The 27,605-nt window shown below is 45.1% G+C and overlaps 1 protein-coding gene across 7 annotated transcripts in view; it reads left to right on the top strand.

Annotated features, from left to right (window-relative positions):
- Ntrk3 (neurotrophic receptor tyrosine kinase 3) overlaps nucleotides 1-27,605 on the top strand; it is a 378,049-nt gene that overhangs the window by 256,684 nt on the left and 93,760 nt on the right. The window contains exons 13-14 of one of the 7 annotated variants that reach the window (XM_074061744.1): nucleotides 3,909-4,043; nucleotides 5,628-7,749. The exons of 5 other annotated variants lie outside the window; for them this stretch is intronic. In XM_074061744.1, the coding sequence (XP_073917845.1) occupies nucleotides 3,909-4,043; nucleotides 5,628-5,746 (254 nt within the window). In that variant the 3' untranslated portion in view covers nucleotides 5,747-7,749. Of the gene's footprint in view, nucleotides 1-3,908; nucleotides 4,044-5,627; nucleotides 7,750-27,605 lie in introns of those variants that run through there. One more of the 7 variants, XM_074061745.1, reaches the window with a different exon arrangement.

The following is a 27,605-nucleotide window of genomic DNA, read 5'->3' as shown; positions in this document are numbered from 1 at the left end:
AAAAGTCCTGCATTTTGGCATGCAGTGATCTTTTGTCACATGTCCTTCATGGGTCAGGCAATAAAGATGGCACGGCCAGCCCATAATACACAAGCCACCTGTCTGTTAGCAGCTGATTCTTAGTGGTCCCCAGTATCCTTTCTGATTGGAAACCTGATTTCTGTCACCATACCCTCCTTACCCATACAGTTCAGTTCCTGAGCTATCTTCCCTCTCTGAGATAGGTTTCTAGCCCCTTCTTTACCATTCATTGTTAACCATGACCACAAACAAGATTAGTTTGGTATTTTAAGGGCAGTCCGTGAGGTGTGTTGAATGACAGTTACTGATCTTTAATGTACAGCCACAGTCTAGTGCTTACTGTGAAGTTTCAGACTTGGATGTGAAGACTAATGATGCAGACGTTGTGCATAGTGAAGGGGTGAAGGATGACAGGCAGTGGTGGGAGATATGGCAAACGCGAGAACATACACCTTGTCTAAATTGGGTGGCCACTGCTCTGCACTGACATTATTACTGTGCAGAGATACTGCTTCAGCTTTGCCAGAACTCTTGGATTCTCAGGAAAAGCTAGAAATGGGGATATTTTAAATTTGACGTCTTCCAAGTTTTAAATGCTGGCAACTAAGTAAAAAATTTTTTTTGAATGTGCTAAAATAGAAGGGAGAGGGAGGGAAGGAGAAAGAGAGAGAGAGAGAGAGAGAGAGAGAGAGAGAGAGAGAGAGAACATGTCAAGGACCATATATGGCCTATGGGTCATCCTCAGAATAGTAGAAGGAAAGATCGGAGTCTTAAAAACCTAGCTTGTGGCCAGCAAGCCTAAACACATGGGACTCACTCACGCAAGCCACTGCCACCAGACTTTTACGGAATCCTATGCCAGGAGAAGAAAGATCTTAGGGTGAAAATAGCAGTAGCTACACCAAGAGGCAAAGCTACAGAACAAAGCCATCATTCACCATCCCAGAGTCCCTTAGAACTTGATGATTACCTTTCTGTGACCTTGGAGGGACCCCATATAGGCAGGAAGTGAAGCAAGAGACGAAGTTTTTCTCTGTCACAAGGAACTCTTTCTGGCCCACCCTTGTTCTCAAGTGGTCTAGGAAAGGATACCACAGACAGAGTTCCCATGGGTACTGTGCTTGGCTCCCAGGCATTCCATACCTCTTCTATGGGGCGTGGCTATAGTCTGATTAATTGCTTCTCTCTCCAGACTTGTCATGATCTCCTGTTCATGAGGTTAGTTTTCATTCGTCTTAGTCTGAACTTCAGAGCTAATACCAAATGGATTCAATGTCTAGACAGAATTTGGGATTCCCTATTTGGAAGGTCCAAATCTGTGCAAAGTCTTATTGGAAGGGTAGTAGGTATGGCAGGCTAGAGAGACAGAAAGTGAAGCATTCAAGGAAAGAACTGGGGCTCCACTGGAGGAAGAGAGTAGCAGGGCATGGGAGTCACCTCGCTCCCTAGGTCGGGAAGCTGTTTATGAGGAAAGAAAACTCCAACCCTCTGTCCAGGGCTTACTGAAGGGACCAACCTCATAGCCCTGTTTCCTCTAGAGAACATCCTCCCCACTGCCACCTTGACCTTTGTTCCACCATCTTTTCCTGGACACTGGTTTTCAACAAATAGGTCCATGTTGCAAATAGTTCATCATAAGGACTTTGAAGATACAAAGAACTGGATTCAAATTCAGACTCTGCCAAAGTAACCTTTGGAACTTTTTAAAAATGTGATTGAAGCTCAGTTTTCCCACTTGTAAAATGGAGTTATACTATTAACCTTTAAGAACATTAGAGGATTAAAGAACTAACCATAGTCACTAACATGAGATCTTTGGATTCTAGGGTGATCAATGCATGTCTGTTGCTAGCATTGTAATGGTAAAGGCATTGCTTGGGGCTGCCTTTTTCATCCCATGACTGCTTGATACGTGGCTAAGTAACATTTCACTGTATGGAGAAAGGCTATGTCAAGATAGGATCCTGCCTGGGGTGGGTTGCTCCTCCTGCCTGAATGTGTCTGTGCATCTGGTTCCCTGCTAACAAGCCACCCATGACCTTGGTGCCAGGACTCCTGTGTATTTCAGCGTACTCAAGAGAATAAAGTGATTTCTTATAGCCAAGGCTATGTAAGTGCTAAGTGTTTCGTGACGTAACATTCTGAAGATGACAAAATACATTTGAAGAGGGAGGGAATGTCTGAAAATAATCCAATAGAGTTCCATTTGGTATTTGGCATTTTCTTAAGGCCATAACCTAAATCACTTTATGGAGTTAGGCAATCATATTGTCACATTAGACAACAAAAGGAAGAAGAAGAGACAGGAGGAGAGACCTTTGAGAATCCAAAATGTAGGCGGAAGTCACAGGGAAATTTTTCACACGGACAGGTGCTACAAATTGGGTATCCCAATGTCAGAGTGCAGGGCAAGAACCTGAGTGAGGGAGAGATGATCAGAATCTGTGTAACTGTCAGAAAAACAGAGAGGTTTAAAATTCTGGGCCTCGTTTTATATTGCACTGCTGAAGGAACTGGCCATTCCTTTCTGTAGTGAATATGGAGGACTTGTGTATGAGTATTTAACGTCCCCGTGGCTCAGTGGGGTTGGCTTCAAACCCGCTCCAATCCTATGGGTGCTCTATACCTCTTCTCCCTCAACTTTCTTTTCTTACAACTCTCCTCTCTTTCCCAAAATGATCTTAGAGTCTCTGGCTTGCTTGTCAGGAAACATATGTGTAGACAATCCCTGAAGACCAGGCTCTGTTCTGAATTACAGAGAGCCTACAAGTTCCTTTGTGCAGGATGGCTTTGGGGAAAGCTGTTGACAGATAAAGGAAAAGGTTAGCTGTGGTGGTCTGCAGGCCACTCATGGGCAAGGTTTGCATAGATGTATTTGCCTCTCTTTGGCCTCCCCTCTGCCAATCAGTCCCTTTCCTCATATCTGCTGTGGTCGTAGTCTCCCCTGCCCTCCCCAAGTAAATGCCTTTTCCTTCCTGCTCTGGGGTTATTCTGAGGAAGAGGGAGAGGGATGGGGGATTTTGGAGTGGTGCCTCTTATGCTATCAGGCTTCAGCTTTTAGAATCTTGGAAAGGCTCCACCTGGGAAAGAGTTCCAGAGAAAACAAACTTCAGATCCTGGCTCATATGGGAAAAGACTCATGTTCACCGAGGCAGCTTCAGGGACCTTGGCAGAGACTTAGTCAGGCTTGATCCTGGCCTTTAATGGATCTGACATGGAGCCTTCCAGGGCCCATGGGTGTTGCATGGTCTCCAAAGGAGATTTCACTCTGAGAAGGGCACTGGTGTCTCTTCCATAGAGGTTGTAGTCCTCAGTTCTCCATTGAAACAGCAGCTTGTATTGTTCCTAAGACTTGTGCTCTAAAAAACACAAGAGAGATTTTAAGGAACTACCTTTCCTCTATCTCATCATTACCCCTGTCATCTTGCTTCCCTCTTAGACATTAACTGAACTTCTTCCATGGGAGGTAAGAAACCAGAAAGGGGGTCTTGGGCCCAGCAGGATCATTTCCTAAGTCCTTAGACTATCCCTTTGAGACCCAGGAATAGCACCCAGAATGGCAGATGGGTACAATTTGGTGTCTTTTTGACCCAAGAAGATGAGTAGAGGGCAAGCATGTTAGGAAAAGGATTGGACAGAGCTCCTGCTGATGGCAAATATTTCTTCCCCAGCTATAATGCCACTGTGTGATACTTAGAGGATAATGAACCTAAATACTATGCAGAAAATAAACCAGGGGCCCCCATAGGCAAAGCAGTGTGGGTACAAGAACTGGGAACTCGTGGATTTCTGTTTCTGGCATTGGGCACTTAAGGGTACTTCCCTGTGTTTTTGTACTTGGGGCTCAATACTGACCATTAATTCCTGGTGTCTGCCTCTTCTGCCAGGGGTCTTTTCAAACATAGACAATCATGGGATATTAAGCTTGAAGGACAATAGAGATCATCTAGTCCCATCAACTCACTATATATATGAGGAACCTGAGGTCCAGAGTGGGGATGTGTCTTATCCAAGGTCACATGGTGAGTTACCTCCTTTGACATCTTTGTATGCAGTAAAGACACCTCCCCCTACCAATTTTCATTCTTAACACCCAAAGTCTCATCAAACCTCCATGGCTAGGACTAGAAGATGACTAAGTGTCCAGGATGGGATTGGTACTCAAGTCCCTTATGTTAGAGGAATCTTTTCCAGAGGAAGAAGCTTCATAGGGTCTAGGTGAAAGGTGTGGGAGAAGGAAGAGAGGGACCATGGCCTGGAGAGATACAGGGATGTCACAAAATGTCTCAACAGGCTGCCCAGACCCATGATCTTCCTCCCCTTCCCACTCAGACTGCAGCGCACCCTTGTTAGGGGTCAGCACAGAGAAGCTATAAGCTATCTCAGAAACATCTCATTTTGAAACTGAGCTTCCCTTTAAATATAATGTCATAACCAAAGAAGGCTCCCTCTGTCATCATGAATCTGATCTACTCCTGCAGTGTAAAGCACCCAAACACCCCAAATGACTTACACCTCTTTTGATCATACATGCCCTGAGCAGGAGGAGGGTAAAGTCTTAATGCCATTGAGTTCTGTTTAGATGCTTCTCATCCCGTTTACCCAATGCCCAGTGGCTCCTTATGCCCCCACATTCCTGCACATGGCTTCCATGGAAAGAGAGGTTTGTTCTGTTCACCTGCCTTCATGTGCAATACACACGTGCACACACACTTTACAGACATCTGGGGTCCATTGAGCAACTTCTTTTTAGAGATTGGACTAGGAACTCCTTTGTCTCTGGACATCCTACTCAGTCCCTGGTTGTGTAACTGGAAGGAAACAGCTGTCTTGGAAGTCCTCCTTGCTTGAGGCAGCCCACAAATGCTACTTCTCCAGGGTACTTTCACTCCCTATAAGACCTGGAATTATGGGATGGCTGAGTTTTCATCCATCCTTTCCTGAAGCTTCACAAATCTTGTGAAAACAGCAGAAAGATCAATGAGAAAGAGCTTGTAGGCTTGGAAATATAGTGCCCCCACTTCCTGGTGTGGTCAAAAGTGGCATGAAATTTTAGAGTTAGAAATACCCAATGGTATCCCTAAAGACTCAGAGTCCTAGGAAAGTAGAGCCATCTCCTCTAGAGACCCTAATGTGCACACTCCTTCTCCCACCTACTCAGCTGCTCATCGTCAGGGACTCCTCCTTCCAGAAAGATAGTCATAGACCAAGTCTCCTTTGGATGAGTTGGCTCTTCCTCTACCATGATAGTCCCAGGCCAACCTCCTATATGTAATTCTTACTTCCCTTCCCCAGTTCAGTGGGGGCTGCAGCAAGATGGAGTGTTTCCAGTTCCTCTGACTATGCCTGGTTCTAAGTTACTCCCTCCCCCTTATCCTTCCCTTTTGCTAGCAATTCATTTGGCTATTTCTAGTATATATGTATATATATAGATATATATCTATGTATCTATATATATATATATCTGTACCCATACCTCTAGTTTTTCCCTTACCAGCTCCCTCTCTGTTTCCCCTACTAGTTTTGATCTTCTTTGGGGATTTTGGTTTTTACTTTATTTTGCTTTTTTTTCTGTTTTTCTGTTTTTTTTCTTTTTGTTTTTATAGGTTTCAGAGAAATTATGTTGAATCCAATAAGCCTTCCCGGACATTCCAAGCCTCTTAACCATGGCCTCTATGTTGAGGATGTCAATGTTTATTTCAGCAAAGGACGTCATGGCTTTTAAAAAAAAAACAAAAACTCCTTTTAAGCCTCCTTGTTTTGATGTCACCTTGGTAGGCTGGGCCCTCTGAGAGGTTGGAAGCTCTAGGTGTTGTTCTCTTTGGATCCAGGGATGCTAAGTAGAACTGCATGAGCCACTGGTGCCTGTGCGCCTTTTACTGCAACCAAGATGGGCATTTCCCCATCACTGGCAGGGTTGCCCTTTCCTTCCAATCATCACTGTGCTCCTTTTTTTTTTCCTGGCCTACGAGGCAGCTCCTATCACCAACTTTAGAGCCAATAAAGAGAATTAAAAACCTGTGCACCAGGAGCCATCTTTAAAACACACTAGCCATTCACTCAAAACCAACCCAACTACCACCAGAAAACCTGATGAAGCCCAGCTGTGCGCCAGCCTCACTTTCCTGCTTGGAAGCGAGGGGTCTCCCTGGCTGTCCCTGGGATACCATGCTGTCCTCTCAGTAACCTCCCTCGTCGCTTTGCCACCTGCAGTGGGGAAGAGTCACAGACAGCACCTAAGCAGAGGTGGAGATGGTGCGGTAAGCGGTGGGGGAGCCACGTCCAGCTTAGGTCTCAGAGGGAAGAATGGAAGCCCATCATTTTGTATTTTTTTTTGGTGGAGAAAAGTCATACCCTTTTGTTGGACGCGCTTGCCCTCGCCTTCCTCTTCTCTCTGGAATGGCTCACAGTGAGTGCGGGATTAGCAGATTCCCTGGAAAATTTCTCCTGGCTCCTCCTGGGCCCCTAGAGCCACAGCTCCAACAAGCTTTGGCTACAGGAGGTCTTGTCTATGAATTGGCCATCCTGCTAGGACCACAAGGGACCAAGGGAATCAGGGAACAAGGCCCTTCCTGCCAGTCCATGATCCTAGGATTGGCTCTCTTTCCCCATTTCCACTTACTCTTGACTCTGAGAACTTTTGGAGCCCAATGGAATCACCATTTCAAGGTCAAGATGAACTGACTGGGAAGAGAAATAAGACTTGGCCTCCTCCAGCCCCTCTCATGGCACCGATGGAAGTGTCATTCTGTTATCTGGTCAATCTGTGTGTTCGCTTTGCTTGCTTTGACTCCTGCCTTACTCCATAGCCACCCTCTCCCAAAGAAAGCCTTTGTTCCTCCCCTGTCCCCACCACTTTCAACTTGACCCCTTGGGAAGAAGGAAGGGGATGACTGTCCCTTGCTTGATAGGGAAGGCACATTAACAGGGCCTGATACTCTCCCAGACTTGCTGATACGTGGCTGGGTAGACTTCTGGCTTGGCCCAGATTTCCCTACATCCATTTGGGTCCCCATTGTGTGAAGGCAGCTCAGGTTATCAACTAATGGTAAAGAGCAGGGAGCACCCTGTGGGGGGGTTTTAGGACACAGTGATGGTTGTTATAACCCTGTATGTTTGGGGTGCTGTTGTGGAGCAATAGAAAATACAGTCTATGTTTTTGGCAAATTTACCTGGGAGTTAAGACTCCTACTTAAACATTTTGCTCCTTGGGTCCTGTGGATGGTGGTCCTTCATGTGAGGTTTCCAGTCCCATTCTGCAGATGCCTCCATGGGGCTTTGAAACACAAAGCTTTCCCAGTCCTTGGCCAGTATCTGGGGTATCTTCCCAGGTCCTGGACTTTACAGAGTATCACCTGGGATTGAGGTTTTCCCCAGGACCCCCAGGTGTGTGTCTTTCTAGCCCTTTCCAGCTCCCCCCATCCTGCTCCTCATGGCTCCATGTTAGGCTGTTCCCTATCATGCCCTGCTGACCTCTTGGGTCCAGCGTCTCCTCCCGAGTGTGGCTTTAAGGAGTAAGCTTGAGGATGATGTTTTTAATTATTGTAAATCATTACCTCATTTCCAGCCTCCCAGGCTCCATCCATCCCAGCATCTTTTATTCTGCCATTTTCTCCACCTTGTGCTATGACATTGGGGCGTTATGTTTCCACAGAGACTTATAGGAGTGTTCAGTGTATAGTTTCTTAATAAACACTTTATTTTCTAATGAAATGACTGGATCAGACCTCTTATTTGGAAATTTTGCAAAAGAATATTAAAGATATGGAAAATACAGGCTGACCACAATTTATTTTTCTTGTTTTACTACTGCTCTTCTAAAGACATTTCTTAGCTCAGTTCTGTTTGCAAAGTTGTTTATAATCTATTCTATTGGCTTCTCTCATGGAGAATACTCAAGATATGTCAGGTTCATACAGTGAAGTGCTTCCTCATCTCATTGTGATGGAATTAGAGGGTCAGAGGTTAAATGGCTCACTCATAGTCATACAACATGAGAGGTAAAAGCAAGATTCAAACTGGACCCCCACAATTGTTGCTAGGACCACTGAGACCCTGACTCCCTTGGTGACCAGGGGACTTTTCTGTTATCTGAGCATCTAGAGATCTTCTCTTTAGAGCTTATGTGCAAAAGGGTCTGGGAGTGGGGATTGAGGATCCTTTATCTTTGGTGCACCAGCAAGCCCATGGGGTTCTCCCTAGGATGGAGTGATTTTGTATTTTCCCTGTAGACCTTGGGGGCCATGACCTTGCCTAGAGAAAGATGGGGCTGTGGATCATTCAGACATTCAGAAACACACATGCACGGACACACACACAATGTCCAACTATCGTGGCGAGTCTCAGGGCAAAATAGTCCTGGGATCTACTGAGCATTAAATGCTTAAATCAGCTGGCACAGCTGTCTGCCCTTGGACCCTAAACCCTGGGTCCAGCCACAGATAGAAGGATTGAAAATGCCATCTTTAACTTCAAGTTTCCCTTTTAGGAGGAAAGGACACTATATGTGGAGATCTGGAGCAAAGTAGAGAGGGAGGACTAGGGAAGGGTACTGGGTGGATTTGGACCCTTCACCAGACCTCAGCGGGCCTTATAAGTGCTTAAGCACTTGAGAAGTGAAGGAGAAACATGTCAGGTAGTGTGAGCGAGCTCATGTTGGAGGTCCAGCAAGGAACTGCTCAAGCTAGGTTGATGCTTTTCTGCTTGGCCTCCCTCATTTATTTCCTACTTAAGTCTAGTTTGGTTTGAATCCTTCCTACCCCAAATGAAAATTCTTGTTCTCCAGAGTGGCCTGATGATGGGGATGGATGAAGGTTGGTCCAATTGTGCATTTTTTTTCTGTTTTCAGTGGCTCTAGGGAGTCCAGGTTGGAAGGGGCTATGTAAAGGTTGGGTCTGTCCTTAAGACCATGAGTACAAGGTAGAACTTGTATTTTTAGTATGGGAGAGATTTATGCTTTGTTTCATTCCCATACCTGGAGGCTGCTCGTGCACAGGAGAACAGCTGATGGGTTGAAATAGCCCATCTTTCTCAAAGGAATGGGAGGGGAAGTAACTGCAGCTCAGGAGGATGGGTTAGTATTGGCCAGGTACAGGGAGATCTTCCGATCTAGCAAGAGGTGAAAAGAAAAGATGTTTAGAGGTTTGGGGACAAGAAAGTTAGGCAGTTTTTATTTGATGGCTTCTGTTTTGCCTATAAAGCATTAGGCAAGGCAGCTGTGCTGCGAGTGAGAAGCTCCAAAGAGAGTTGTAGTTAGAAATAGAAGAAAACAAGACTGTGGTGAATGCTAGGGAAGGGCAGGAAGGTTGCTGGGCAGAACGAGGACCTGGCTGAGTTTGGAAGACAATGTCCAGTTTCTAAGCCTCTGCTTTCTGTGGTTTCCTGCTAGGATTGAAGTGTCATGGCATTTACTGCCCCTTTAGATATCTGAGGCAGGCAGAGCTGGCACCAGAGCACACCGCAGAGCTGATTCAGCCCAGGAAGGTTGCCAGCTTGGACTGGCTTCAGTTCAGGGGCTCAGGGCTGCAGCCAGACCTGCAATTCCCTGACCTTCTGGGTTCAAGTCTCACTAACAGTAATTCACAGTGACTTTCTTGGACTTAAGCTATGTTTTGGTCCTGTGAGATTTTGCTGTGATGCTGTCCAGGAGCTTAGGGTCCTTGCTGGGTCTGGATCTTCATCCTGGAAGGGTAGTTGAGGGGTGCTGGTTATGAATCTTGGGGAGTGAGAAATTTGACTGCATCTTTAATCTAGCGTAGTATCCTCCAACGACATGTGACAGTGAGGCATCATTAACATTATAAGGCTAGTCCTGGACCTGATTGCTAACTTTCCCCAAATAAGCTTGCCGTGGCACATTTATAATCCTCTTTATGTCTAACTTGGGAAACACCTTCTCAGAGCCAAACACATTCTACCCCCATGAAAGCAAAGGCTTAGAAAGATTCATTAGCTAGGCAACACATTGACAGCTTGGGACTGGCCACACCAGGTTGGACCAAGGGATCTGCCTGACTGTGCAGTGCTGTCATTCTGCTTCTACAGAGAGCAGCCCGTGATCTGCTCCTGAAGACTGCAGTCCTGGGGTTCCACCATCGTAACTTTCTGTCCCCTGCTCTCAAAACAAAGAAGTCTTTCAGCAGTTTCTGAGGCCAGATACAATCTTTAACTTACTTCTGGAACCACCTGAACAGGGTGATTTTAAAGACTTTCTAGAAAAGAATGTCCACAATGTCCATTCCTCACTCAGTCTAGCATTTAATGTGCCTGAAAGTGTGGTCGGTCTTACACCTAAGACTGATCACCTGGTTTGCACTTGGTGAGATTCCCAAACAGAGAGTGATGACATCCTTTGTGCAAAGGAGGACTTGCTGGATGAGACCAACCTGAGCCTCAGGAAGTAAGTTAGGCTGCCCAGGTCTAGGCAGGTGTGAGCAGCTTCAGAGAGGGAGATGGTGAAAGATTCTTGCCTGACTACTCACCCCTGTTTGACCTTTCTTCACCCCATCTCTGAGATCTCCTGATGTGCTGACACTTGGCCTTCTGACCCAAGCAAAGAACAGATGCTAACCAGGTTCAGTTTGGTAGCCAAGAAGCTGGCCTCTGGCCTCCCTGTCTCTCCCCTTTTGTGTGGGAATTCCTGTCTGCAGCCAACCTTTCAGGAACCACATCCTCAATTCTACCTCCACAGCCACAGGTGTGGCTGCTGCAGCACAGTGCTGGGCTATGACACCTCCCCCGGCTCAGCCCGGTTCCCTCAGGTCAAGGCCAGACTTGAACAGAGGATCAAGCTTCTCAGATACAATAGGGAGGCAGTGAGGGAGGGTTTGATGTACGGGAGTGGGCAGATCAATGCACAAGGACTTCATTGTTGGGTAGCTTTCTGCGCTAAACCTGGCGTGGATTAGGCAGAGCAGAACCTTCATTCCTTCTGTATTTGCTGACTCCTGCACTCAGGCCAGACTTGCACAATTGCTACCAGCGTGACTCTGACAGCAAGTGCAAAATGAGGGTGGCAGGGAAAAAAAGAGGGAGGGAGCAGAATGGGGCGGGGTGATGCTGGCTTCTCTGAGGAGGACCAAGAGAACACTCTTCAGTGTGACAGTGGAGGGGTTATGTGGGTGGCAGGATGATGGGGAACTGAGTTTGCATCTGGATTGTCCAGCAAGGGTCTGGAGTGCCACTCCTCCCCTCTCTCAGCTCTGCCTACCCACTCCATTCTCACTCTTTAATGCTGGTGGATGTGGGCGAAGCTGCTTGCAGCCTCGGGTTTCCTTGGATAGCTCTGGTTCTGCATTTTGCCTGTAGAAATCCTACTGTTCCCGCCCCCTGTACTTCCCACCTTCCAAGGGAACCCCCTGAGCACCCCAGCCTAGAAAGCTAACAATTTATTTTCAGAGCTAAATATGACTCCTCCTTCAACCCTACTTGAACTTAGGAGTGAGTTGAAGGAAATGCACTAGTGGGAGATACAGTCCTGGTCTGCCTTTTTGGGGTACTTCTGAAACTACTTTAGGATTCTTGGACCCATTTGGGTAGGTTTGTAGTTCCATTCCTCCTACTCAGTGGGTGAAACTTCTGCAGAGTGATCCAATAACACTTTCCCCTAAAACTGGGCTTGTTCAGGAAGGAGATTTATGCATGGGTGATAAGATCTGTGACCCCTGTGCACTTTTGACCCTTTCAGTCTGGACATGCTCCCTCCTATCACGAAATATCTGTATGTGTGCCTGGGAGGGCTAGGATCTTCCCCTCCCATTAGCTTTGACTTCCAGGTATGTGACGCCTTGCTTAAATATTCTGCTTGGCTCCTGTGACAGAAGGAAGTGAGACAAGGCAGGAGGGCTCTTTGGAGCACTGGTCCTGCAAGCTCATCGAGGATGCTGGTCACACCAGTGTTGAAGAGCTCCAGCCCAGGTCTAGTGGGTCCTGTTTGTGAAGGGACTTGGAGCTCCTTGGGGTTAGAGAAGAAAGGCAGGGTTTGAGCTGCAAGAGAACAGCCAGAGCTGTAAAGAAACCCTAGCTGTGAGCTCTGATGGGACGTCTATGGCCATAAACCTGGAGATGTATGAACTTCCCACACAAGGGTACCATGGGTACCCTTGGACTTCTCAGATTCACAGTGATGACCCTCTGCCAATAGGAGTCTCTCAAAGCCTCTCAGATGTAGATGAGCCTGACTTTTATATGGTGAAGTGAATAAGAAGGGCAAATGGTGTAGACAAGAAGAATGGAGCTTAGCTTCTGTGAGTGCCAAAACCACTGAGTAGTTCTCATGTCATCCCTTAACTAAGAGAAGAGTCAAGTAATGGCAGAGTTTAGAGAGGGAGTGGCCAACATTCCCTGCTCAGCCCTGGAGAGGGTTTGAAGAGGAGTGAGACTTGCTACCGAAAGATATGCATTCCAGGATTGTGGTCCCTGACTTGTGGCTTCTTGAAAGTTTGAGGGACAGAGCATCACGTCAGCTCAGAACATGCCACCAAGCCTGGCTTTGGTAAGTAACACCAGAGACGTCAGTCAGTGGCTAACAATGACAACCAGCTTGTCTTCCTGGCTCCCTTCCCCTCAGTTTCTGCTTTCTGCGTGCTGTTACCATGGCAGCAAAATGAAGCCTAATTGTGCCATTGGGGACCTCACTGGAGCAAGTGGCTTATTTCCCTTAAAAAGTCACTTCCTTCCTTCCCCTGTCCCTGAGTTCTTTCACAGTGAGAAGAACAAAGGCAGAGTAGCCTGGTAAAGGGTAAAGTGGCTTTGTTGCTGTCAGGTATGGCCTTGTGATACTTCCTTTATCACAGTTCTGAAATGCTGCCTATTTTCTTACTCTGAAGCTCATCCTGGCTTTGGTTTGTGTGGTTCCTTGTGATGCACTGTGATATTCTTTACTCTGCAAGGTTTACAACAGTCTTTGACCAAAAGTCATGAAATCCTGGTCCTCAAGTGGACCTTTCAAGGAAAGAAAGAATGTGGACTGCAGGGAGGGGCCCCATGTGCTCTTGGAGGATGTGACATGGTCCTTACCAGCTGGTGGGTCTAAGGAATTATTTTCTTCACACAGCCAGGTTCTTGAGGGCATCAGCAGCACATAACATGGAGTGTCCCTGAGTTTGAAGTAGAAATGGTCTAGCCTCTGTGAGGGGAGGCTCCTGAACTTCCAGAAGCTTTCTCACTTCCAGTCTTTCTCAGCCCTGGTCAGACAAGCAGGCTCCCTCCTGCTGCCAAAGTCAAGGCAAGAGCCAAGTCTGTGATCTGAAAGTCCCGTGGGCCAAGTCTGTGACCTGTGTCTGCCCCATTGGCCAACCAATGTAAGTGCCTCTCCTAGGGCCCTCTTACAAACACTCCCAGGGAGCAGAAAAATTCCAGAATATAGGTTAGATGTTAACTAAATCCAGCCCATGGAACAAAACAGCAGCTCTTTCTTGATGTTAAGAGAGAATGAGACGATCTGAGTAAATCTCAAAGCAACTTTAGCCATAAATATAAGTCTTTGGAAATTCAATGTGACCAAGAGGGCACTGCTAGGATGCATCATGCTCTCTGGTTGCCCCCACCTGTGGGTCATAGCTCTGCATCAAGGCCTTATACTTCAGAGGGATCCAGATATAAAGCCAGACTGAGTCTGTTCTTTCCACAGTCAGTGGGTAGCAGAGGAGGCACCACCAATATAGAACATATTTTGAGACTGTCTTTCCTGGGAGAATTTGAATTCTGAATCCACATTTAAATGACTCACAGAATCATTCAATCTTTATGGCTGTCAATTTGGCATTTCTTGCTACCACAACAGGCATTTGCTGCACAATACCTCTCATGCCAAATGGCCATTAAGAAGACCAGAATAACCCTACTGTGCGTTTTTAAGATGGTGTATTTGGCCATCTTATTAGTTTAATTGGGTCAACCACTTAACCAACCATTACTCCACATGAGTGGGTCAGTTTTCTAGGCAACGCTCCACTTACTGCAATATGGTTCTCCCTTAATTTGAAACCTTCAACTTGCAGAAAAATATTTTCCTCTTATTTTGGTTATTAGATAAATGATGTAAAAACCAAGTAGTCTCCCCTTCATTGATCATGGCATTGTTTCCCTTTATTCTACAAAAGGTGAAGGACTCATCAAATCACTTTAGAGAATGCTGCATGGTTTAACCAGCTATCACAGGTTCATAATTTTCACGAGAATATTAAAGGTGCTGAGAAGCCCTGCTGTAAATAAACCTTTTTATTCTACTAGTTTTCAAATTTAGTTGAACATGGAACATTCTTTGCCTAACACCTCCTAACAGACAACGCACATACTTTAGGAAATACTGGTTATTGTATGAGCAGAAGCTTCTTTACAACTAAGCAGGTTGTGTTCATCAGTCACTCACCTTCTTATACCAAGGAACAACCACACCCAGCACCTCTACCCTCACTTCTGCCCTCTTCATAGAGTCAGAAAAGATTTTGGTGCTGATAGATAAAGAGGTGGGTGAAGAGCAGGAAATCTTCATTATCATATTTCAGAAGAAAATGGTAAGTCCTTTCACACAAGAGCTTAAGATTTCAATGCTAAACCTGGCCACCCTCCCAGGCTAGTGGTAGCACACAGAAATGAAGACCTGGACCCCAATCTCTGCACTACCACTAGCAAAATTACTTGGGGTAAGTTGCCTTTCCTTGTTCCATGTTAGTCTCTGAGTAGCTAGCAAAAGCCTTCCTGATGTCCGCGTAAAATACCCTACCTGGAAAGATACCCCAAAGGCCCCATGAACCACTGTTGTCTCCCAGTGGATGTCTTTGGTTCTTGGGTCCATTTCTCTGCAGAATATGTTGGCCTATCAGGTGGGAACAGTGAGAAAGGTGGCTACCCTCTTGGGTAGGGATCAGTGGGTTTCTCTGGATGAGGAAGGAGGCAGATGCTTGGGGTTTAATATATCCTTTCTGTCACACTTGGTCAGGGCCAAACGGGAGTTCTCGGCAAGATTTTCTGACTTTGATGTCAAGAAGGCAGCTCTGCCTAACAAATAGTCTGAAATGTCAAAGAATAAATGTTAAATCTTGAGGGGTTGTTCTCCAGGGAATTGCTGGGCTGGCAGGGGAGGGGGAGGAGGAGGGAAAGAGGGACACAGAAGAATCCTTCATGTAAAGATTCCAACTTGGTTTTGTGATATTTAAGAAAAAAGAAAACTCTGAATTATTTATAGCACAGAAGATGGAAGCAAGCTGTAGAGAAGTGGTCGGGCTTATGATGGCATCTCACATTTCATTATTTAGCTGCCCCAGCCTTGAACTGGTAAAACTTCCCTTGGTGTTGACATGCTGTTGACCTCTCTTGAGTTATCTGTTACTACTATTATTATTTTAATAATAGGTTCACAAGCTTATGCCTGTAATCCCAGCTACTCAGGAGGCAGAGACTGGGAGGATCATTGTTTGAGGCCAACAAGTTCAAAAAGTTAGAGAGACCCCATCTCAACAAATTAACGGGGTATGGTGGCATGTGTCTGTGATTCCTCCTGGGCAGGAGGCCATAGGTAGGAGGATCATGGTCTCAGGCCAGCCCTGGACAAAACACAAGACCTTATCTGAAAAATAACTAAAGCAGAAAGGGACATGGCTCAAGTGGTAGAACACCTGCCTAACAAATATGAGGCCCTGAGTTCAAACTGAAGTACTGCCAAAAAAAGAAAGGAAGAACAAAATAAAATAAAGCCACATCCTGGAATGTGCAGGTTAGGAGAAGCAAATTCTAGAAAGGTGAAGATACACACGTCGGAACAATTGTCATGTGGTTGCAAGAAGCAGGGCATTTTCGCTCTAAGAGTCTCAGTGCATCCTTATCACCATTCTCCACCCACATCAGTTTCCAGCCTGTGCTTCTCCAAGCAGGAATTCGGGGCCCTGCTCCAGTACGTGTGGGAAGCCTTCTGATCTGGGCCTGGGTACCAGCTGCCTCGGTTGTTCCATCTGAGAACAACCCTGTGCCCCTTCTGGGAATGCTGGGAATATGCAGGGTGCCATGTGTTTGTAATATCTTGATACTTGGTGGTGGGGGCAGAAGTGTGGGTGTATATTATGTGAAGAGTAATAAAAGCTATAAAGAACCTTATAAAGGATTAAATCAGAAGTGACTGAAGAATTGGTGGTAAAGTTGGAGGTAATGGGATCTTTTCCTTGTTGGGGGGTGAGTAGGTGATACTTTTGATTGATAATTGTATCTTGATTCCATAGGTAATTGAAATCCACTGATAATCCACCAGTTGCAGTTAAAATTAAAAATTACAAGCTTCACCTGCTCTCTTCTCCCTCACAAATAGAATATGTGTACTCTTGGTCACTTTTCTACCAATTTTTTTTAGATAACCTTGACACTTTTGGAGACTCAAAAAAATGGATCCAACTTTTTTGTTTTGTTTTGGGCAATACTGGAGTTTGAACTCAGGGCCTCACACCTGTTGGGCAGGCACTGTATCACTTGAGCCCCTCTGCAGGGCCAACTTTTGGAGACTTTGAGGATGGTGAAGTGAGGCTAGTAGACCTTCAAACAAGCAGCATTGTGTTTAGGGTGTGTTGCTTTCATTGAAAATATCAATACTTTCACTTTTTCCCTAGACCTGTTTTTTTCCACCTTGAAGAACCCAGAGAACATTTTGCAGTTAAAATGTCACATTGACACTCCTGTTATAAAATCCTGAAAATGTTCTTACTTATTTTTACATTCAGTAACTTTAGTCTACCTCACAGAAAGTTCTTCCAAATGTTTTTCCTCCAGCTCTTTCTATGCTGCAGAACTTTGACCATCATCATTGATCTAGGGTGGTGGCTCTCAGATATTTTGGTCTTAAGACTCCTCCCTTTATACTCTTAAAAATTACTGAAGCCCCCAAAGAAGTTTTGTTTATGTGAGCTATATCCACTTATATTCTCTGCATTGGACATTAAAACTGAAAAAAATGTACAAACCCAAACATATACACCTATTCCATTTTGCCATCAGAGTGATGATGTTATCACATATCAGGAAGTCACTGGACGACTCCATGCGTAATACCTGTAAAAGCACGAAGGTGAAAACTGTAGACACCATCTTACCATTGATAGGAAATTGTTTTAACATGTTAATCTTCTGGGACTTCAGGACCACAAGGGGTCTTTGGATCACATTTTGATATCAGGTGGACTAAGGATAACTAGGGCACAAGCAGAGTGTGAAACCAAGTCTGGATTCTCTTGGTGCCAAGGAATCTACCAGTGAAGCAATTTGATCCAAGAGTAGGAATCTATCAGAAACCCAGTACTTCATGCAAACATCAGTGACTGCCCTAGGAGAGGTGACTTGAACCACACTGGTGTAACCATGTATGCTCCGTTACTACAACTGTGGGAAATACACAAGAAAGACTTTGTCTGTTATTCAGAAAACTGAGTGGTAACTGTGGGCTTGCTTTGGAGAAGAAACTTGGGCTTGGTGTAAACAATATTACTGACTGGTCGAAGAGACTCTATATGAACAGGGTTTGCCAAATCCCATTGGTAAGGAAGAAAGAATATCAGGGAGTTAAGAGAGGGATCCTTCATGTGTCCTGTATCCCTCATTATGTATCACAGTTAGATTAATTTAAGAAGTGTTCTAGACAGGACCTAGGAGTGTCTAAGTTTAGACACTGACATAGCCCTCGTTTTCTAATCCGGGCACCTTCAGTAGAGAATGATTGGACTGTGACATGTTAGGGTTTGGCCTCAGGTTAACTCCATTCAATACACCACCTGGCAGAAGGGCTTCTCTCACCATGAGGTTGTGAGTGGGTGGATCTCCCCTCCTATTGTAGTCATGTGTATCTTGGAAGCAAAAACTGCTCTGAGCTTTTTCTGATGAGCTCTTGGATACTAATTTCACAACCTCACCAGGAAAATAGGGTCTTTCAAAGATGCCTTTGAGATCATGAGTGGATATTGGTTCATGAATTCATCCTTTAAACATTTTGGGGACATAGTCTCTGTGCTGTGTACTCTGCTACTAAGTGAAGAAGCTCCATTTTCTGCTCCAAAAGGTTTATGGTCTAGTACAGTGATTTTCAGTTGGGGGTGATCTTATCCAAAGAACAGGTATGGAGACATTTTTGGTTGCTACAACTGAAGATGGCTGTACCCAAATCCTCCTAACAAAGAAACGTCCAGCTCAAAATGTTAACAGTGCCAAGACTGAGAAACTCCAGTCTAGTAAAAATATAGAGCAATGTCCTTTAGTCTTAGACAAATAGTCCTCCCCACTTCTCAAGATTCTCCTTCAACTGCCAGGAGCTCAAGGGCCAGGGGAAGTGTCCACTTGGAGCCTGTACCCAACTTCCCTTTTAGAAAGTATTTCTGCTGCCTACACCAGAATTCCTTACGGGGTACCTCCAGGACATGCAAAGGCTCGGTATTGATGCATTCTCTTAGGGCTAGGCTACACCGTGGGTGGGTTCACTACTAAGCCCTAGAGTTGGCCAGGCGTCCACTGTCTGTGGTAATGGGAGTGTGAGAGTGGGAAGGTGGAGTTGCAGGCTGAGTGTGTGCACACATCCATGGCAAGGGATGGAGACAGGGTCAAGGGGAAAGGGGAGACAGCTAGTGGCCAAATCTCTAGCACTACATATCTGGACGCCCAACTCCAGGTATCCCGGAGCCCTTTGGGTGTGACTTTAAATTATTCTGAAGATACAGTTAGTATGGCAGGAGGATAGAACATACCATATTTAGCCGAGTATTAGCTTGATTTGTAATTTCCAAATCTTTGGACATGTGAGATAAGGGTTTCTAATTAGTTGCTTGTACCAGGTCCTTCAAATAAAGGGATGGACCGATGTGGACAAATGCGTCATTACGAAGTAATGTGGTAGAATTATGTGCAAGGTAAGCACCGATGAAAAGCACATCGTTCTTAAGTGGTATTCTCAAGAAATACTGAATCGTGCCATCTATTCACAGATGTATAAATAGAAAGGAAGTTCAGAGAATCCCACAATTAAAATGGTCAGTGAAGACTTGAATTGTTCCATTGTTTGGAGAGCTGTCAGCCTCCTCTAGCTTTGTGAGCTGACCCCATTACCACGCAGCAAACACTCTGGTCCTTGGTAACCTCAGGCCATCTGAGGCAGACATGCTGCCTGCTGGGCCATCCCCACACTGGGGCAGTGCTCATCCAGTGTCATGCCCTTGTCAGGTCTCCACCATTGATTAATACTTATTGGGGATCTGTAGTTTTCTGGCTGCTGTGACCAGCATCGCACAGGAACGAGGGGCCTGCATCCTCCTCTCTTTCCATTTGAGGGATACTGTGATGATATTTTTCTGTAAGAGGGGTAAAGACCCTGGAGAAATTGAATGGGGAGGGTGTTTTTTTTCCTTCCAATAACAGTGTGTGTGTGTGTGTGTGTGTTTTTCTGATTGCAAAAGTAATTTATATTCACAGTAGAAAATTCAGTGAAATACAAAAAAGCATACAAACACATAAATTATCTACCATCTCATCACCCAGAGACAACACTGTTAACATTTCCACTTTCTGCCTTCTAATCTTTTCTATGTACTTATTTAATTATTGAACAGAGTAAAATCTTTTTATGTGCACATGCATACACATACTATTTTGCTACTTTTTTTAATAAGATTGCTTGTGTGGATCATTTAATTGATCTTTTGCAATATTAAAAAAATTGTATAGGTAATGTTTTCACCATGTGGTTAAAAAAATAAAGCAAAGACACAAATGTTCATTGCAGCATTTTTATAGTAGTTAAGAAGTGGAAAAACCCAGTATCTACTAGCTAGTGAATTGATAAAACAAAATATATTTTCATAGGATGGAATACTGCTCAGCAATAAAGGAAGGAAGTATTGATACATGCTAAGATGTGAATGAATCTCAAAATAACAAGCTACGTAAAAGATGCCAGACACAAAAGATCCTATTCTATAAGATACTATTTGGATGAAATATCAGAAGAGGCAAATCTACAGAGGCAGAAATGAGACTAGTGGTTGCTTAGACCTGGAGAGGGGAGCAGAGATGAACTCTAAATGGACTTACGGATCTTACTTGGGTGATGAAAATGTTTTAAAACCAGATTATGCTGATGACTACACCATTCAGTAGATTTTCTAAAAGTCACTGAATTATAGATTAAGATGGATGAATTTTATGATATATAAACAACACCTCAATAAGGTTATATAATATGCATGTAAAATAAAAAGATATATATATATATATATATAAATATACAAAGAGATACATACCATTCCATTGTATCAAGGTGTTCAAATTTATTTAATTTCTTTACAATATCTTGCTCTTATAAAAGCTACAAAAATTTGATCCTAAATAAATATGGTTGAACCTGAATATAATATTAACACAAAGCCAAGTAATTCTCATAAACTCTTTGGTATATCTCTTTTGAATACATAACCCATACGGGGTTACACTAATGTACACCCTAAGAGAAATAGATGAGAATGAGGTTTCCCCCAGTCCCAATAAACAGAAGGTCACAGCATGATTTTTTTTAAACACAGCATCTCACTATGAAGAGAGGCTGGCCTTAAACTTGTAATCCTCTTGTCTCAGCCTCATGAATGCTGGGATTACAGGCATGCACCACCCTGCCAGGCACAGCACGATTTTTAGTGGCTGGGTAATGCCTCATTGTGTGAACATTTCACATTTATTTCATTAGTCCCTAATATTTGGAAAGTTGGATTATTATTGTGGGTTTTCGTCAGTTATTATGAGTAGCAATGAAGGCATTTAGGTACTTTTGGGAGTGAGCTGAATGAGAGAGGTGGTTTGGTGGCAGCCCCATCAGTGATGCTTACGGTGTGTTAGTGCATTGCTGCTTTGAGGCTCACTCCAGCCACCTCTGGATATTGAAAGTCCTCAAGAAGGTCTCCTGTGCATTCTTCTTATGGACACCCCAGCACCTTATAACAGAGAGCTGACTTAAAGAAAGCATCTCCTGAAACATGTCAGCTTCAGAGCCAGGATGCAACGGTGAAAATAGTGGTCACCAACTAACTCTTTTCAGGTGATTTCAAAGTATGGCTGATGTCCACATACTGCTGCCCCAGAAGACTCTTCTGGTCAGAATCTTAGCGCATCTTAGGGCTGGCGAATCCTTAGCTGCACTGTACAGAAATGTTAATGGGATTCTGGATGAAGCTTCTAATCTCATATGCAGTACAGATGGCTAGCCAAGCGTGGTGCTGTGACTTTCTCAAGGTCAGGGTGAGCTTGGGAGGCAAACCCCGTGCATCCTGACCTCCTGCCCTGGCCTTTAAGCAGGCGGTCTTCTGGGAGCACTTTGGGTGGGTCATGGCAGTGATGATTGAAGCCGGCTGTAAAAAGGCCACAGACAATTCAGAGCTCTGCGTTTCCAGCCAACCCATTGATCTGGGCTGGAGGCAGGAGAGGAGCCTAAACTGAAGAGAAGTGAGCCAGCTGACAAGAATTCAAGGAAATAACAACAGAAGCGATGAAGGGGTGGGAGATCAATCAGGAGATTATCTAAGTCTACAGCTTTTGAGATCAAGTGATAGCCATGTTTTCTCTCTAGCAGCTAAGTGGTGACAGCAAAGCTGGGCTGTGGTTCCAACACACCTCCTCTTTTCTAACAAGATCCTTATGTCTTTCTGGGGGTGGCAATGGAGGGGACAGAAGGTGACCAGACAGGAGAAATGTAGCCTCCCTGTTATGTGGTCCCAGGCTCATGTCAGCTGGAAATGAGGTCCTGGAAGAGGGAAAAGTCACTGGACAACAGAGCAGTTGATGCCGAAAGAGCCCAAACAGGTGGGGGTACAGATAAGCAGAAGGGGGTGACATTAAGGATCGAAGGCCTGGTGGCAACAAGGAAGAGTGACAAAGGCTGGGTTTGGGAGGAGTATTGAAGCTGAAACCAGTACATGCAATTAGGTTTGGGTCACTTCCTACAGCCTCAGCAAGCTGCTTGCTGGTCATCTGTTAGAGATGGCTGCCAAATGGTGTGTGCATTCCAAGGTCCCTGGGTGCTGGCCTTTCCTTTCTGCCAGGATGAGAGAGGAACAGTGGAAGCCAGCTCTTGAAGCCCACTTGGGCTTGTGTAGCCCACCATGCGAGGCTCTGTAACTGCCTCCTTAAAGCCATAGGAGCTGAAATCAAGAAACTACTGCATGAGAACGAGCTCTAAGCTCATGCCCTTTTCCCTCCTTGCCTGGGGGATGCAAAGTAGCAGTTGTAGGTGGACTGGAGCAGGAATTAGCTGCTGATGGCCAGGCCACAGGGAAGCCTGGTACCCTTCTCCGCACTCCAGTGCTTAGCTCATTTCGCCATGCCCTTGACTCAGGAGGAGGGAGCTCTCAGGGCCACAGCACACATCAGAAATCAGCTCATCCTCTGCAGCCACTTCAGACCTGGCTGGCTTCCTGCCTGCCTGACTTTGCCTGTCCCTCCCCAGCTCCTGCTACATCTGGAATGCCAACCTGCAATTCTGCTAATGCCGCAGTGCCTGGCACCAAGGGTGCCCAATAAATAGTTGTTCACTTTTAAGCTATTAACCACAGCATAAATGAGTTGCTTCTTTCCTTTTAAAGGTCACTTGGGAGCAGTGTCTCCAGATTCCCTGGAAGTCCACCCCTACAATGAACAGTTTCTTTATATATCAGAGGTACACATTCTTCTTTGAATGGCAATCAATGGTTTAATGAATATCTACACTTAATCCAAGTGCAGGATTTAGGGTCACAAATAAGATTTAAGCTTAGTTCCTCATAGAGAGATAGTCATATACAACAAAGCCATATACCACATTGTGACAGGTAAAGATGTATTCCAGGCTTCCTCAGATCTCTGAATCCTGACTTTATCTATGTCTGTCACGATGTGTGAGTACCTCCAGTTACGTATAAGGTAGCTGATGATGGGAGAAATCAGGTAAGCTTTGGTGAGATTGTGAAGGACCTGAGACTCACTTGTGTTGAATGAGAACTAAAAAAGCAGTCCAGTTTGGGCACCAAGAGATCACTGTGACTTTGTGGCAGGTCTATCAGTGGGGTGAATAACTGGATATGAGACTGGAAGGGCTGAAGGAAGGGTAGGGAACCGAAGAGTGGCTGGTAACACAGGTCCATAGACTGTCCATTCATCATTAGGAGATGAGGGCACCAGGGAGTAATTTCCAGGGGGAGGTGTGGCCAAGGGAATGCTTTTATTAGGTGGGGGAGAGACTTTATCCTGTAGGTGAGAAGTCAGTGGGAAAGAGGGTTATGATATTGAAGAGAGGCGAGTACCAGTTGGGTCAGTATCTGAAAAGTAGATGGAAAACACAAGACAAAACCTTGAGTGGAAGCTTTCTAACCTTGGGGGAAAGGAATGAAGCACTATTAATTCATCTAAGACAAGAGGGAGCAATAAAGATGACATGCATAGAACTGGAGGGAGGGAGCTGAAGGAATGTCTTCTTATTTCCTTCTCTCATCTGAGATTGAATCTTCTTAGCTGAAAGAGTTTTGTCATGATCCCGTTAGAAGGACATCCTGGATTAGTTTGAGGAGAGGACCCAAACAAGGTATTGATGGACAGATATTCTTTCATAAAGGAGTCCAAAGACCTATTTCCACTACTGTGAGTTTTGGCTGAACTCAAATGCTCTGCACATTTAATTTTGGATGATTTCACCATCAAATTTTGGGTTTGCTTCTTGCCCCTTTGGTTAGGATGCAGCTAGGGAGATGCTGCAGGCCTTCATCCCCAGCATCTCCTTCATTCCCAGTTTCTCACCCTGCTGAGGAGTCAACTTGGTGGCCAAGGCATAGTTGCATACAAGAATGCCTGCCATGTGTCCCAGAGACCATGCCAGGCACCTCCTACCTGTTACTCAAGAAGAGGTTCATGGAGCGCCCATAAGGACAACACACTTGAGGAGCTTCTGGTTGGCATAATGGCTCCTTTGTGTTGGTGCCAATGCTTTAACAAGTTAATGTGATCAAGCACTAGTTCAAGTACAGAGCCTCAGGTTGAGGAGCAGGTGGGATGTTCAGGGGACATGGAGAACCTATGTTCTGATTTTCAGTACCTTTACATTTATCCATTTGCTGATGGAATCTGTGCTCAGATGACTGTGGTCTTCAGCTCAGTATTAACTCAAGGCTGTGATTGCTCTCCTGCTGAGCACTGCCCTGGTTTAATAACTAGCACATCTGCCTTGACTTCAGAATTCAGATCTGCTGAAGCCACAGCCATCTAGACTAGTACTGGATCTTTGGCCCTACTCAATATTTCCAGTCCATGGCAATGATAATGCCCACAAAGGCAATTACTCATCTATTCAGCTAGTCTGTGATGAGCAGTGTTGTACACCAAGTACTTGTGGAGAAGGTGTGGTTCAGTGCTAGTGGAAATCACAAAGATCCTGAGCTCTCATGGAGGTGTCATTCCACTGGGAGGACCCACTAATAGTCAAACAAGTAGATGAATGAGTCAAGAAGATAGGTATCCCATGGTGGTACTGCTGTGCTTAAGAACTGACAGTGTGCTGTGTTAGAAGTTCCCCCTTTTGGATGAATGTTTGGAGAGTGAGCATTCAGGGGAAGGTAGTGACTGCTGTTAGGAGTCCATGGTAGCATTGAGCTTGGAGTATTTGAGAAGACAAAGGAGATCAGTGGAATAGAATGGAAAGGGTAGTGGAGGAGGGACTGGAATGAACTTGGAGGGGCAGGTGGGATTCTATCATTCAAGTTGGGCTTTTATTCTAAGCTCAGATTTGAAGTAGGGGTAGAATTAAATTTCCTACTTTCTTTTCTTAAAAAAAGATGATCTTGGTTGACTACGTTCTGGAGTAAGAGGTGAGGGATGGGACAGGAGATAGGAGAAGAATAGAAGACCTATTAGGAGACCATTGCCCAGGTGAGAAATCCCCATAGCTGGGACTACAATGGTGCTGGTAGAATGGGAGCAGCTGATCTATTACAGATATGGACAGAACTGAGAAGTGGTTGAGGTGAAGTTGTCTGGGTTTACTGGTAGGATTGGGAACACTATGGAAGGAGCCATCAGGGAAAATTCATGAATTAGGGTTTGGACTACTGAGTGAATAAGAATGCCACTTACCATGTAGGGAAGTCCCAGGGAGGGTCAAGTTCATGGGTAGAAAGCACTGCTTCTCTTTTGTCTGTATTGCCTATGAAAGTCCACTAGACACCCAGGCAGAGATGTCGAATAGGGACTTGGATAATGATGAGTTCACAAGCCAGCCAAGCGTCTTCCAAATGAAAGTGTTGGAGCTCCAACCTGAAGAGACATTTCTCCTGTCTCCCTGTGGATGCTGGGTTTAGGGTAAGATGAGGTGGTCTTGCTTTTCTTTTGACAGCTTAGAGATCCTGCTTGCATTGAAGATTGTCTCAGCATCCTTACAGTACCGCTGCTTTTATGAGTCTTCTTCCTAATGCATGAGACTTGGGTTAGGGACTACGTTTTGTGTTTAAAACACCACTCACCTGCAGAGCGTATATGTGGAGTGGCTTTTACTCTCGTGTGGATGTCATATGGGGAGTTTATGCTGCAGTAACACTGATTACCAAAAGTTGAATCTGAGACATTTCTGTTTCTAAAAGTCCCCCAGCTACCTCACCAACAGGTGCCCCATGTGACTGGGCTCCCCTCTTCTTTCTTCCATGTCTCCTGAGTTCTCTTCTTTTACCTCTTCTCAAAGAAATGCAGTCAGCATACTTCAGTGCTCAGAGCAATCCAGTTCTTTCCTTCCTCAGCATGGAGCCCACTTTTACATTTACACAGACTAATTAATGTGCCCTGCTACTCAGTGGGCCTTCTGCTTCAGGCCCAACTTCCAACAGCCCCAAGATCTAGCAGAAGCTCTCTCTAGGAAGATCCTGTCTTCATCACTACACCACAGCAACCTATTTTGTAAGTACCCAGAGTGCCATGCAGCACACTGATGCAACATTTTTGGAGGATGACAAACTAGGACACCTTCCATCTGACCTTGTGTGCAAGTCATTTTCACATGCATATACTAAACAATTGCGATTTAAGGAAAGTGAACCAGACCACTCCCTGGAAAGAGAGGGAGGGGGGTGTGCTTTCTTACTCTTCCATGAGACTTATCACAGTGCACTGGAATTGTGGGTGATTGGTCTGTCCTCCCCTCTGTACCAGTAGAAGGACCAGACCAGGAAAGTCCTGGATTCCCACTGTACCCTCCACATGCAGCCCAATTTCTGACACACACTATAACTTTCATGCAACTTCACTAAGTATAGTGTGGATTGAATGACTACACAGTCCTTCAGCAAGGTGACAGAGTCCGGTTGTTGCACTGGTTTCTGTCACTGTCAAAAATGGCTTTTTTAGTTGAGCTGGCCTCTTTTCTGTCCAGGAACAGCACTCTGGTGGCTGTGTAAGGACCTCTCAGGCATGTTTGGAGCAAAGGTTGCTTACAGGTCTTGCATGGATGGACACTATCCAGCTCTCCCCTGCCCTTCTTAGCTGGGCCTCAGTAACAGACCACTCACTTGCCAAAATACCATCAATCTACTCCTAAGACTCCATATGCCAATGTAAAAAGCACTCAACAAGGTTACTCAGTGTGTGTGACCATCACCTGCTGGAAGTTTTTTATCTGTTGCCTGCTAACCTCCAGCACCTTTGAGCCTTGCCTTGTCCTCAGATCTCCTGACCGTTGTGGTGTGCAGCCAATAACAAACAACCTTGAAAGCCATGCAGAGAGTCCTGCTGGGCCTCTAGGGCCCAGGGGAGAGAGAGCTCACCACATCTGAGAGTGACAGGCAGTAGCTTCTCCAAATAAGTTCATGCTTCAGGTGGACAGGGGCATGGTGTGTTCTTAGCGGAAGGAAGATCCTTGAATCCATGCTGTCTCTGTGTCCACAGGTGTGAAGGTGGATGAGCATTTTCAAGGCAGTCCAATGGAGCAGGCTATGTAAGAGAGGAAAAATGAACCTTAGTCTTATCACTCCCTTAGTGCTAAATAGGTTTACAGACTAATAATAACTTATTTGCTTAACAAAGATCAGCAGTAGGTTGTACTGTCAAATAAGATGTCATCTCAGAGAGGTTAAGTAAATTGCCCACAGTCATACAGCTACTTAGTGTTAAGGGTTTGGTGTGTATCCAAGACCAGTGCTGGAGGCTTTAACATCATCATGTAATAGTGTCTCTCCAGCCCCTGCCCTCTCCACCCTAAGGCTTAAAAAAACCACACTGTCTAGCAGTTCATACATCTCTCTGTCAAACGCCTGTGAAACTGATGGCCAAAGAACTGTGCATGAGAAATAAAAGGACTTGTAAAAAAATCAGACCACCTGAGAACACAGTTACTGTCAAAGAACTTATGGATGCACGTATAGATGACTTTATTTATGAATCTGTTTGTTTCTAACATTCACTAAACTAGAGCAGTGCAGACAGCACACCAGGGGAAGAGAGAATGTTGCTTTTACCACCTCTTAAATTAATAACCATGGGCTCTGTGTGATAAAGTCTGTTTCCCACACCTTGACCTGCCAGAAACTTTGTTTCCTGCAGGGGGAGGGGAAAGGTCTCTTCATTTTGAC

Source organism: Castor canadensis, chromosome 19, assembly GCF_047511655.1.
Source record: "Castor canadensis chromosome 19, mCasCan1.hap1v2, whole genome shotgun sequence".
NCBI classification, from domain to species: Eukaryota; Metazoa; Chordata; class Mammalia; order Rodentia; family Castoridae; genus Castor; species Castor canadensis.
This window is presented reverse-complemented; position numbering and strand designations above follow the sequence as displayed.